The sequence below is a fragment of the Strix uralensis genome, chromosome 23, assembly GCF_047716275.1.
Source record: "Strix uralensis isolate ZFMK-TIS-50842 chromosome 23, bStrUra1, whole genome shotgun sequence".
Classification (NCBI taxonomy): Eukaryota; Metazoa; Chordata; class Aves; order Strigiformes; family Strigidae; genus Strix; species Strix uralensis.
This window is the reverse complement of record NC_133994.1, coordinates 4745643-4759351: the sequence shown is the minus strand read 5'-3', so window position 1 is coordinate 4759351 and position 13709 is coordinate 4745643. Positions and strand designations below refer to the sequence as shown.

General features: G+C 45.4%; 1 protein-coding gene across 1 annotated transcript; it reads left to right on the top strand.

Moving 5' to 3' along the window:
* The first annotated feature begins 4297 nt into the window (after positions 1-4297).
* Positions 4298-13299, top strand: LOC141953834 (solute carrier family 2, facilitated glucose transporter member 5-like). Its single transcript, XM_074892716.1, has 11 exons — positions 4298-4810; positions 5249-5409; positions 5923-6047; positions 8629-8781; positions 8865-8990; positions 9280-9467; positions 9845-9955; positions 10449-10550; positions 10924-10999; positions 12145-12272; positions 12923-13299. Exons 1-11 carry the CDS (start codon positions 4715-4717, stop codon positions 13151-13153), a joined length of 1497 nt encoding a protein of 498 aa, XP_074748817.1. The 5' UTR covers positions 4298-4714; the 3' UTR covers positions 13154-13299.
* Positions 13300-13709: the final 410 nt, after the last annotated feature.

Below are 13709 nucleotides of genomic sequence, written 5' to 3'. Positions count from 1 at the left end.
AAGATGGAGACTTAATATCCAAACATTCCAACACTTTCTGAAACATCTTCTGGGTCACACAACCCTGCCAATAGAGAAAGGACCAGACACTTCCCAGACCAACTTATCAGATCTTGATATGGTAAGTTTACAGATCTGTCTGCTCCTCTGTTTTTATTTCACGCATCTGTGTGGCTGAGCCTCTTCTAAAATGGTCTTTGAGGAAAGCAATGGAAAAGGAAGAAGGCTTGCAGGATGCTACCTAGCATTGCTTTTATGCAGTGAAAATAGGGTCTCATTCACCTCTTAGTTCCAGAGCCTCATGTCTGCTACTGTTTACCTGCAGAGTGTGCTTGTTTTGTGGCAATCCCCTTTCCTATTGCTAGGGGATCACACTGGTATATCTGCCGCTTGCTTAACTGACTGGGAGCCATTTATGCAGCTGATAAAGCATTATCTGTATACGACTTATTTGCAGGCAAATAATTTGTTACTTGAATTATTGTTTCACCTTGAGGCCCCAATTGTAGCTCAGGACTGTGTATGATATTGAATTAGCCTTGACTGAACATGCAATTCTGTCCCAAATGCAGGTGAAAATGCTGCTAATGTCATTCTCTTGGACATTTACTGTGGGATGTCCCCTAATAAGTCTCCTTACTGCAAGCTTTGCGGTCTGCCTACTGCAGCATGGCTGACTGCCAGCTCCTAACCATCACTTTTGTATAGCTCACTGCTAATGTTCTCCAGCAGATTTGTTCTGGAAGATAAGCCTCCCCTCTGAATTATTTTGCCAGAGATATCAGGATTTCATAGGATCCGGCTTTGAGCACAGACAATTGGGCTGAGAGTGAATAGTTCCCTGCACACACGCATGGGAACTCTTAGCACGTGGTGGACAAGTGCAGAGAGAAGATGCAGAGCTGAGTGAATGTCTGCAGGCAAAGGCACTCTGGGGTGAAGAGCAGATGTAAGAAGCTTAATATGTGCTGTAGCTGAAATTGAAAATGTGCTTGTAAAATGCCTGTAAAACTGGTTCTCTTGTTACTGGCTCTGTTCTCTGCCCAAGTCCAACAGGATCTCGGCTGTTGAAGAAGTTACACCCCTGCAATTGCTTTGAAAGTCTAAGAAGTTCATTCACCATCCTGTCTCCCTTCATCGAGCTCTTCCAAGATCATCCCAGTGCCAGTTACCTTATGGATGTTGTTACCAGATTCTTGCTGTGAATGGCAAATACTCAAAATGTTCTGCTGCAGTAAGCAAATATTTACTCTGATGAAGGATTTCTGATGGCAAACATACATGTCCTGTTTGATTTCTGTATGTGTCAAGATTATTTCTTCAAGTTCAGGGAAGGAGTTTAAAGACCGTGATGGAGAATTCTTCTCTCTTATAATTACTGAGTGTCAGAGTGGCTGTCGTTCTGCCAAGAGCTCCCAGAAGAATGATACTGTCTTTAAAGAAAAGGAATTTCATGAAAGAAGTTTGTCCTCCTTGCAGCTTCCCCACCCCTGGGGCAGAACATTTACTTTCCAGTTTCCCTCTTCTGACTAAAGATCTGTGAAAGTGAGAACTAAACTAGCTGCTGAGTGAGTGATGGCCTGTCCCATTCATTTTGGGGTGCTTTGAGCAATGTTTGAAGGCAGCATGGGAAAAGCTGAGCTATCTCAGAGGGTCTTGGTTTGTGCCAGCTCGCTTCATCCTCTCAGTGGCAATGCAGAGGGGAAGGTGGGGAAAGGTGACTGATGGGTGAAATGAATATACTGGTTTGCATCTCTCTTCAGTTAAGATGCCACATGACAGGTAGGACTGAAGCAGGAGTAGTTCCTGAAAGTCACAGGAGTGAGGTGTTATCCACTGTCATGGTATCCTAGCAAACGACATCCTTGTGGACATTAACTTACAACAAATGCAATAAAAGACAAATGGCAAAAAGTCTAGGGACTAAGTTCCACTACCCTCAAAGCAACAGGGCTCTGTTCCCCTTCCTATTTTTAGAGCAGGATGCTTTCACCTGGAGGAAGGGAGGCTGCAACCAGTCAAAGACTGCATGAAAGAAACATGAACAACTCCGTTTGCCCAAGAGGATCCATTTTTTTAAGCTGGCTGTTACAGACAGACCAATAACAACAAGGTTTGGTTCAAATTTCTCTGGCTGCTGGAGGTATCTGTGAACTTTGCATTTCTCTGATAAACTCTAGAAATGGTAGTCGACTATTAACCAAGTCCTGGACTGTTCAAAGTAGTCTCGTAGTGTAGGAGGTTAATACTAAGCCAGGAACACGTGGCATACCTTGCATGTAGAGGGAAAGGAACTAATGTGATTTGGTGGAAAAACTGTTCTTTGAGCTGTCAACACACAAATGTGAGAGGATGAACCTGTTCTCTGCGAACTGCAAAAGCGCCCTGAGCAAGTCGGTCCTGTAAGGTAGGACAAGGAGAGCAGTATATGAGCCCAAGGGCAGATAGGCAATTTGTGGTTGCAGAGAGGGTTAATGCCAGTTCTGTTGCCCTCGCTGTTGCCAAGGCTGCTCTAACACTGCCCCATGTTCCCTGGAATGTTGCAGTTGCCAGGGATCCTCCCTGGCTACGCTGTCCACAGCTGCCCAGGAGCTGCAGCTGGAAGGAGCTGCAGCTCGGTTGCTACAGACTCGTCGACATAGGTATAGCTGGGGGAAAACAGCTCACGTAGCAGTTTTTGCAATAAGTCTGCCCCTTCCATTTGACCTGATGAGCCTGTTTCTCCTGTAGCTAGGAAGGACCTGTTTGAGTCAGGATCTGGCAAAAGAACATCTGGTCTAGCGGCGACAGACTTGGACAAGGAAAAGAAAGAGAAGACACGAGGGAGTCACGCAGAGTAAGGGAACGATCAGACAAGAACAACTTTGGCTGATAGAGCTTCTTGATTGGATGTTTTCTGAAAAGTCACAGGGGGGGTTTCTGTCTAGGGCGTTGCCATCCCTCGCGTTGTCTGTTTTGGCTATAAAAGCCTGTACTGGGCGTCTGAGATTCAAGCACCAAAATGAAGTTGAAAGGAAATAAGCCCAAGAACTCTGAAAACAATGGAGGTTCAAAGAGGGTGAGTATGCTGGACTCTAACACTCCCAACTTCAGCTTCCCACAGAGATGCAGAGCAAGCTGTCTGAGATCTGCAGGTACTTGTAGAGGAGCAAGATCAAGATCTTTTGGGCTAACATATCCACAACTGATCTCACAGGGAGAGCAGATGTGTATGTGCTTGAACCCAGTTTATGTCTATCTGCAGCACAGCGTTGCACTGGGTGTCATGATTTTCTTTGCAGCTGACCTCCCACATAACTTCTGTGTAACTGTCCCCTTCTGCATGTGAGTTTTCTTTCCTAATTTCTAATCAGTTTTAGGCTGCAGATGCTTCTGGATGGGGGCTGCCTTTGTGGCATCTTGCACAATGCAATGTTCATGTGTGCCAGATGTTTTCCCAAAAGTGCTGAATGTGAATCATTAACACCAGTGGCTCTTCTGAGCTTCTGGGATTTGTTTAATGAGAACAAGGCAGCCTACTTTTCATCACCAATGTGAGAATGTCAACAGTCTACTGTAAAAAAAAAATATAGAATATAGCTGGAATAAGAAAGAAATATTAAAATAAAGAAAATATAGCTGGAAGCCTCAGCTTCCTTCTGATCCTTACTCTGAGATGGACTTGAATTTTGATCTCTTGCAGCGCCTTAAACTCTGCAGATCTCTGGAGGTGAGCTGCTAGAGCTTCAGAGGAATATGAGGAATATAAGGAGTACCAGGAGCTATTTGAACAAACGTTCAGTCAGGGAAGTGACAGACCCTTCATATGGGACCTGAGCTGAGTGTTGGGACATAAAACCTTGTAGACATGAAGGCTAATGATGGTGACATAATATTATATGCGTTTGAATGAAAAATGACTGTATTGATGTAGCAGCAATAAGATACATTAATGAGCTATAAAAAAAAAAAAACCCTGACAACCAAAACAGTTCAGTCAACACAGTCAGGCCAGCCTGAGGACTGAATAGTAACTAAATGGCTGTGAAAAACAAGTTGCTTGTAACCCTGAGGACTGTGTACCCACAAACACGGTTTGTGTTTGATCCTACTCTGGATGGCAATTTCACCCTTCTGTTGAACGGCGAAATGCTGCTCCTGTACCCCCCAACCAAACCCTCACTGGGCTACTTGCATTAAATTCTAATTGGCTTCAGTAACAAGTGACAATCGGATTAGATCCATAAACAGCTTGATCCTGAAATGTGGGAGGCAGAACAAGCCAGCCTGTGAAAGCAGAACAAATGAACGGGAAAGGGATTTTGCCACTTCATGCAAAATCTTTTCTTTTTAAAGCTTTCTTGTGCCAATATCCTGTGTTATTTCACTAACCAATTTGCATGTTGGAAAAAGAATAATTGCATACATTTTTTTTTCCCTGCGGGGTGGTATTTTAAGCATGATAACTTAAAAATTATTCATCATCCAAATGATCCATCAATACCCGGAAAGAGTAGAATGAATTACTGTAATGACTATGTGCAAATCAAGCAGAACAAAATGAGTTATCATGAAAACAACCCATTGGGCTTTCTTTATACTGTAACATGAAGTGAAAAACACAGAAGGCAAGTCTTAGGGTATTTCTTTATTTTTTACTGAATGCCATTTATGCCTAAAAGCCAAACCTGCTTCTACGGTGTCGTTTGTGTGTTTTCTTTCCCCTCTGCAGAAAATGACACTGACGCTTGTGCTGGTATCGCTGATATCTGGGTTTGGATCTTCTTTCCAGTATGGCTATAATGTGTCCGTGATCAATTCTCCAGCCCCGGTAGGTTGGACTGTGGAGTGGACCATGACCCAGGAGCAGGTTTACAAACAGAACAAGGCAGGAGCGTGACAGTAGATGATGGGTGTTTGTGGGCAGATGCTTTGAGTCACCAGGCACCTGGTGAGAAGTGGTTCCCCCGGAAAGGGAAGGGAGGTGTTAAGGTGTACAACTCTACTGTTCGGACTTTGCCCAGCAGAGACGGGGCATGAGGAATGTCTTTCCCTTCTGGAAACCAGGCAAATCCTATAAGGCAGGATAGCATGTAGTAACAGTTTGGTCCAGGCTCCTCCATCCCTCTCTTGCATTCATTTTCCAGCTCAGCTATTCTGGTTTTTATGAAGACATTTGTTTAAAGCTTTATGGCATTTGTTGTTAACTAGCTTTTTCACCATGAAAATTTTACTTACTGTGCTAAACGTGCTCTGTATTTTGTTTCAGTACATGCAGGACTTTTACAATGAAACCTACTTCAATAGGCATGGAGTGCCGATGGACAGTAGCTTCCAGACGCTGCTCTGGTCTCTTACTGTGTCCATGTTCCCTCTGGGTGGCTTCTTTGGATCGCTCATGGTGTGGCCTCTGGTCAACAGCTGTGGCCGGTACGTGACAGTGGTGTTTAACATCCTTCACCAGCAGTTTGATGGGTTCAGATAAGACTTGCCTCACTGGTCACTCCAGCTTGCCAAGCCCATGAGGAGCGTGACTGTGTCACCACCTCGATTGCAAGGCAGATGGGCTGGGGATTAGTTGCTGGACTCAGCAATACACGTTGTCTCTCACATGTAGAAGAATTTATATGGTTTCAGTATGGTCAAGGCCAGGCTCTATGCTGGGCACTGAGCCAGGTAGAGAGCAACGATGAAAGTCCTGGGTTGGGATCTGAGATCAGGCCTGGCTTCTGCTGCTCGAGTTTCCTGAGAAACTTGAGTTCTTTTCTGAAGCCTTCATTCCCTGCAGGAAAAAAATGGGACAATCACCATTTTCTCTTTGATTAGTCTTTGGGGTAGTGATTCATTTGAGTTTTGGACAGCATAACACAGAGGGCATCTGTCTGCTATTGGGGCCTTAAAAAAAAATAAACTGAATCTGTCTCCTTCCCTATTACTTTGCAGAAAGGGTACTTTACTGATAAATAACCTCTTCTCCATTGTTGCTGCACTCCTTATGGGAACCTCAGAACTAGCAAAAACCTTTGAAGTAATCATCTTTTCACGTCTTCTTATGGGAATATATGCTGGTAAGTGAGAGGTTGGATGGTAAAGGGAGAGCAATATATTCTTGGCCGTGTAAAGGTTTTTTTATTCTCAGAACAGATGGTTTCACACGTAGCATATTTTAGCTATACATCTCCATAACAGTGCTGATTTGCTTGAATAACAGTTGTCATCTGCATGTTGCAGAAGTACTAAAGATGTCTAGTAAACAATGGCAGTGAGACTGGAATTTAAGATGTACCGAGGAGATGTGTGTCTGTAGATGCAGCTATCCTCTGCAATAAGCATCTGCTAGGCACTGGAGCTCCAACACCTAGGAAACCTGATAATAATAATACATTTTCCCAGAAATCTTAAAGCAGATAGCCTGGCGTGTTTGTTTTGTTTTGTTTTGTTTTTCACATAGTCAGAGACAGAATAATCCTTCTAAATCAAAGACATTGGAGACAATGCCAGATCCAGTAATCCAGTCCGGGAACTGACTGATCTTCCTGCAGGAGAAAAGACATGTTAAAAGGGGGAGTGAAGGGTTCAGAGCTAGATTTATTGCAAAGATAGTGGGAAGCCAAGGAGCAGGGTGTGTGTGAGTTGCTGGTATAAGTGGCTGTATTAGAGCTACAGGAATATGGAAGAGAAGCCCAGAATGTCTGGGTGCCCCATACAGTACTGAGTGTGTGCAAAGCCAGGTTAATAAGGGTCCTAACAGCATTTAGGCTCAATTAATTGGCTTTGGGCTGGCAAGAGTGACATGCTCTGTGGTTTATTAGTGAGTTGGGATATCCTGTGAAGATAAAAGGAGGAAACAAGGAACTGATGTAGGAAAACAACTTGATCTGTAACAGCTAAGGCAGATAATTTATCTAGTCCAATGGTTCTGTTTTGGGTTTTGACTATCCTAAGCCTGGCAGCTGCTCTCAGCATTGGTTCTCTGAATAAATGCTAAGGGACCTGTTAAGTGTGATCCCTCTTTCCAGTTATTTATAACTGACAAAAGAATCTGGACTGGCTGCCCTGACTTGCCCTTCACAGCTTGGCCTCACTCAAACTGTGGACATTGTGCGTGGGGAGGGAAGGCGCTGAGCCATCCAGCCTGCTCCGGGCTCTGGTAGGGTCCAGGCATCACCTTTCCTGGGAAAAGGGCAGCTCCGGTGCGAGGGGCTGAGCTGGCAGCCCTGTGGTGTCCAGGGCTCGATCAGTCTAGGTCTGAACAGTTAGAAAGCCACTGTTACTCGAACGCAGTAGTCCAGGGGTCACTGCTAGCATGTTTTAATCTAGGCAATTAAAAGGCTGGTTATAGTGCAAACTTAACACACTGCACCTCCTGAGTTTAGTTTTATAATGTTGTCTGGTTGCTTTAACGCTTGTTTCCATGCCTTTTGGCTTTCAGATAACAGCTTGATCACCTTTGTAACTCCAAGCTCCTGAAGGCTAGGAACTTTAGAAATGTAAGATAAGAGTCTCATGTGGTCATTTGACTCCAGGAGTTTGGGTTTTGCATGCCAGGATTTGCAGCCTAAGCACGGGAGCTGGCAGCTCTCTGGGGTTACTGTGGGTAACCATGCAATGTTCCTCAAAATAACCTGTCCCCTCAGTGTCATATGTGAGTAGAACCACCTACTCGAGCATGCTACCTGTAAGAGACCTCAAACCAGCAAAGGTCTCTGCAAAATGTTACTGAGCAATTAAAGGAGTAGTGAATTTTTAAAAGCCAGCAAGAAGTCGCATCTCTCCACCCTCACATCAGCTTGTTTGGATACTGCTTTCTTTACTTGTTTTAAAGGAAGTATGAATTTTTCTCTTCCACTTTGTTTCCAACCTGAAGTAACGCACAATTTTTCTCTGCATGTATTGTGTTGAAGTACTTGGCAGACCCTGCTGGGAGAAAGCTACTTCTAGGAAGATGAACGCTGAGAGCCCCCAAATTATCCGCCATCTAGCTACTGCTAGCTGCCTTAGACTCCTAAAATGCTTTGCTGCTGAGCAGTTAATAAGCTAGACCTTCAAAGCACCAGGAGCTTGGCAGGTTGCACTCCCAAGGCCCATCATCTGTGTGTGGTTCGTTCCCTACTGTATTTCAGTTGAAATGGGTGAAACAATTCAGGCTCCTTGAATTAGCTCCAGCATGGGACTGCCTCTGCAGCTTAGCCACAGAGACGATTTCTGTCTTAAGTTTAAGATATGTGAGTGTAATATTGACAGCCTTGGCAAAGGGACAGCATTACTTAGGAACGGAGAGGTAGTGGTATAAACTTATTTATCTAACGGCTCCCAGAAAAAGCTAGATTCCTGGGCCTTTCTGAGGGCACCAGATGCAGTGATGGATTTTGTAGCTCTCCACCTGCTGAGTGAACCGATGCCATGTGCTTTGTGTCCCCATGTTCCACTGAGGAGTGAGGAAACCATACAACACAGCTTATTCACTGGCCAGAAGATGACATTAAATCTTCAGCTGGAGCAGAAGGGTTTGAGCATGAGGTTTCCACATGTCCTGTGGTCCAGCAAGGATCACTTTGGTCTCACATGGGAACAAGGCTTTTTACTGAAGATGGTGAGTGTGCTGATGTCAGGCAGCTGCATGTCTAACATTAGTTCTCTAACTACTAGGTCTGGCTTCCAATGTGGTTCCCATGTTCCTTGGAGAAGCGTCCCCAAAAAACCTGAGAGGTGCTACTGGGATAGTACCCCAGCTCTTCATCACTGTTGGGATCCTCGTAGCTCAGATCCTTGGTCTCGAAGCGATCCTTGGGAATGCCAAAGGTAAAGCCCTGGCTCAGGAATTTTCAGCGGGCTCCACTGGGGAAAGATTTCTCACAGTTGTCGTTTTGTCTCACTTGTTGCAGGCTGGCCTGTGCTGCTGGGGCTCACTGGCATCCCATCACTAATTCAGCTCCTTACATTGCCCTTTTTCCCTGAGAGTCCCAGATACCTGCTGATACAAAAGGGCAATGAAGAGCAAGCACGACAAGGTACAGCATCATCCTTTTAACGAAAGGGGAGGTGGAATGGGATAGATCTGACTGTGAGACATGACTGACAGCAGTCGACAGTGAAGCAAGCGAGTGTGAAATTCTTCACTGACATGTTGCTGGTGGATGGAATTCCTGCAACATTGCTCCTTTCTCTGCGTATATGAATCCCTGACTTCCCACCGTGGAAGAACTGCAGCCCATGTTGTTCTGTCTTGATTTGAAGCAGGAGAGCTCACTTGTAGACCTGCTCTCTGGGGTCCATAACATACCTTCCTTTCCCAACTAGCTCTGCAGAAGCTGAGAGGCTGCGATGATGTGGATGATGAGCTAGAAGAAATGAGCCAAGAAGTCTGGTCAGAAAAGGAAGAAGGACATTTGGCTACACTCACCCTGAGCACCTTCAGAGGCTTGCGATGGCAGCTTGCCTCTGTCATTGTCATGATGATGGGCCAGCAGCTCTCTGGGGTTAATGCGGTGAGTGGGAAAGGCCCGTGGGGTGAGTAATAAAGGGATGGGACTTGAGAGTGGATGATGTGGGACAGTGCTGCACAGGAGCTAGGACACAGGAGTACCCCTTCATCAGGGACACTGGTTCTGTGTGACATTGTGGTGGGTTGACCCTGGCCAGTACCAAATCCAGTACACACATGTACTAGATACAGAGCCAAGCTGTCCTGTTAAGGATAGTTTGGATGGTTTTGGAGTAAAGTGCTTGTGCCTGGATCCAAACACCAATGTCTCCAGCTCTTTCAGGCTTCTGTGCACCGGTTGCAGGATGTCAAAGCAGTCAAAATGAGATGCCGGTGTTTTGCCTTTGGTCACGTATAAACACAGCTGTGGTTTTGCTGCAGGTCTTCTACTACGCAGACAGAATCTTCCAGTCGGCAGGTGTGGAAAGCAAAAATGTTCAATATGTCACTGTGTCGATAGGTGCCATCAATGTCGTCATGACTTTGCTCGCTGTAAGTTTCTGTTGGGGCTCTTCAAGTTCTAGCCTGTCCAGTCTCCCCCATCTGTCGCTCTTTAAATTAGGTTATGTTATTTACACATACTGTGAGCTGCTTTGCACAACAGACGCCCTGCACTGTCCCTTGGCTGAAGGCAGCTATGTTAACCAAAATGGTTAATCACGATGATTTCTCATATGCCTCAGAAGTGTTCAGTCTCTGGTCTCCAGGCTGATATGCCATTTTTTGCTGTTCAGTGTTACCGTGCAGGGCTTCCATGCAGTTCTCACTGGGTCTGGGTACTGAAGAATGGCCTGGCTGTTCTCTCAGTCTTATTGACACGTCCAGCTTTTTGCAGTTCCTGGGTGATTTCATGCCCACAATCCATCAGTAGGTGGTGGAAATGTCACTGAACTTCTTAACAGACAAAGACTACCTTAATAAATCTTGCTGGAATAAGAAGTGCTGTGACCCAGGTGTCTGATTTTTCACCTTCTGTCTCTTTTAGGTTCTTATTGTGGAATCCCTGGGGAGAAGAATCCTTCTCCTTGCTGGCTTTGGATTATGCTCTGTCTCCTGTGCAGTGTTAACCTTGGCCCTCAATCTCCAGGTGTGTAGTTGACTGGCTCAGGTGATCCTACCTGTGCGTTTCTGGACCTTCCAGGGAACAGGCCACTGGTACATTTTGAAGTTGCTTCTATATCCTGGCGGGGAGAAGACAGTATGAAAGGTCTCTGTATTTGTGTATCTACCTAAAGTAAACCCAGGAAAAGCTATGATCTTGCTTGGCTGAATACTACTTTAAGTACACCATGTTCATAATATCCGTTGCATCCATTTGTTGGAAGCAAGGATCATACTCAGGCTGGGATTTTCATGGCTAAGTATGGACATACCTTCAAATCTTAACACAAATAGTGCCTTGAACGTGTTGGTGATGTTCAGAGAGGAACCACCTCTAACCTGTGATTAAATTCTTCCAGACCACTGTCTCCTGGATGTCTTACCTCAGCATAGTGTGTGTTGTCGTTTACATCATTGGACATGCTATAGGAGCCAGTAAGTATGCACAGCCTAGTCCAGTCTCCTCCACAAGTTGCGTAAAGCCAAGTGTTATGTTCAGTTTCAAATCAAAAGCTTTGTGGAGCTAATCCAAAGAGATAGAATTACTTTTCTGTGTGGCCATGCACCTTGTTGATTGTCAGCTAGGCTTATTTATGTTCCAGTGATTTGCTGGTTGTGTCCATGAGGCAGGGGAGCATCTGGCTTTCGAGAGGAAAAGCAAAGGCACAATTGTGCTTGTGCTGGAGATTCCCCCAGTAAGATCAGAAGCAAAACTGTGCTGAGATAGCCCTACCAACTGGGCAGAGATGTTGTGTGCTTGCATGTGTAGGCAACAGATCAAACTTGAAGCAACTCACGTTATACGTGTGGCGCTGCGGATCACACAGCAGAAATGAGATGTGCAGATAGATGTGGGTATAGGAAAGGCTTTGTCCTCAATCACTTCTCAGCATGGCAGAGCTGTCTGTTCAGCTTTGGAAAGCCCGGCCAGACCCTTGCTGGATGCAGCAATGCGGTTTTGAAATGCCTGTCGAGGTTTCACTGGCAGATGGAATTACATACAACCTTTCCTTTTCCATTTCTGCCGTCAGGTAGATTCAAGTGCTGGGGGCAGGGAGGTGGCTGGAGGGAGAACACCGGCTCAGCTGGACCTGTGGCCTGACCCCGTTAATGAGAACATGGTTTGTTTCTGCTTAACGGTGCCACAGGGCGGCAGGGCAGGGCATGGGCCTGAGGGCTTGTTCCAGGAGTCATTTTTCCACCGCCTGCATGTGTTGGGCTGTTTCTTTGCTTCTCTTTCTTTAAGAAGCAATGACTTGCGTAGTTGCTGCTCATAGGGTGCTCTCGGGAGAGACAGTTTGTGTTTATCAATCTTATTTCACAATTTGTGCTGGAGATGGGTTCATGGTTAAGTTGCAACCATAAGAGAGAAGAGGCTGATTGCTGTGTGTGAGATTAGGAAAGTCATTTAGTTGCCCTGGTTTTGTTTTTTTATTCAATCCCTTATCTGATTTATTGGGTGTTTCTAAACGCTAGTAGTTTAGAAAACATTGCCTGCCGCTGAAATGAACAGTGTAATCTAAGAATTCAGAGTGGAAGAATTGTCTTTGGGATTTACAAATACTGCACCTACCTTCCAGGTCCAGTTCCATTTGTGATGATCACCGAGATGTTCCTGCAGGCATCCCGGCCTGCAGCATTCATGGTGGGAGGGGCAGTGCACTGGCTCTGCAACTTCACCGTGGGGCTTGTGTTCCTCTACATGGAGGTAAGATGCCATCACGTGACAGGGCAAGACTTCAGCTTAAAATCAGTATCTTCTCCCCTGCGTTCCTAAAGAGCCTTTTTAATCCTGAGAGCTATAAAGGCCCAAGTTAGTTCCCAGTACCTGTATGCAGGATTATATATTAAGGGTAAGAAACTGACGTTAATAAGCATTTTTTTATCACATCTGTCTGTTGCACGTGCTTTAAAATAAAGCAGTTATTTTCCTAGGTGACTATCTGATTCTGAATTCAGGAGCATGGAAAGATCACAAATTCCCCATCTTCCTCTGAGGAGGGGCGTGTCTCAGGGAGTCAATTTTAGCGCTTGATCTCTAGGTCACTAGTTCAAACTGATCCCCAGCAGTAGTGACCTATAAACTGCTACAGTTGCTGATTTTTAGCCCGTGCAAAGGGAGCTGGTGAGTTTAGTTTGATTTATGCAACAGACCCTCACCCTCCTTTTCCAGTAAATCCATGGTGGTTTACAGTAAATCCATGGGGGTGGTATAAGACAGAATCTAGAACCACCCCTAACTTCTAGTCATTCAGCTTAAAATATGTGCACATCAGGGGTTCAGCTTGTCCAAATCATGTAATGTACACAACTGGAGTATTCCCCTGATCCCTCCTCTGTCATCTTTCATTGCTCTAGGCTGGACTGGGACCCTACAGCTTCCTCATCTTCTGTGCCATCTGCGTCGCCACTCTAGTTTACATCTTCTTTATTGTTCCTGAGACGAAGAACAAAACCTTCATGGAAATCAACAGGATCATGGGCAGGAGGAACAAGGTGGGGATTGAGGAAGACAAAGAGCTTGAGGATGTCCACGCTGTCCCAGGTGGGCAGGAATGGAAGAAAGACATCTTCAGCAGTGATCTGTGACCCAGCCCAGTGTTTGGCCTGGCCCAGACATTCTTCAGGATCCCTCCAGCCAGGAACAAATACATTTATAGTTTGCTACTGCTCTTCATTCAGACCTGCAAACTTCCCACAGCAGGAGTTTTTAAATAAGTTACTGTGTCTTGAAACTGTTGTTCTTGTGAGTCATTAGCAGGACCATTCTGCTTTGCAGCACAGCCACTGCCAAGGCAAATGACCCATTCATGGTATTTGTCACAAGGAAAGGGCAATGTCCTTAACCAGTTCAGTTCCTGTGATCAAGTAACCTATGTCGTAAGGTGACCTGTGTCCCCGATGTCCTGACTGACACGTCTCAGGTGACACCAGCCAGCACTCAGGCTGGGTTTTGGTCAGTTGTGTGCAGGGAGTGCACTATATTCCTCTGAGGAACTGTCATTCATGTATTTGAGAGTCCAGCATGAGTGATGCCAGGCCTTTGGTTCTTTGGGGTGGAGAGAGTGTCGGTAGTTCTGAGGTACTGTGTTAGGTGGGCTGATAACGGCATTTACCCTGTGAACTCATGTCCGGCCTTCGTGTG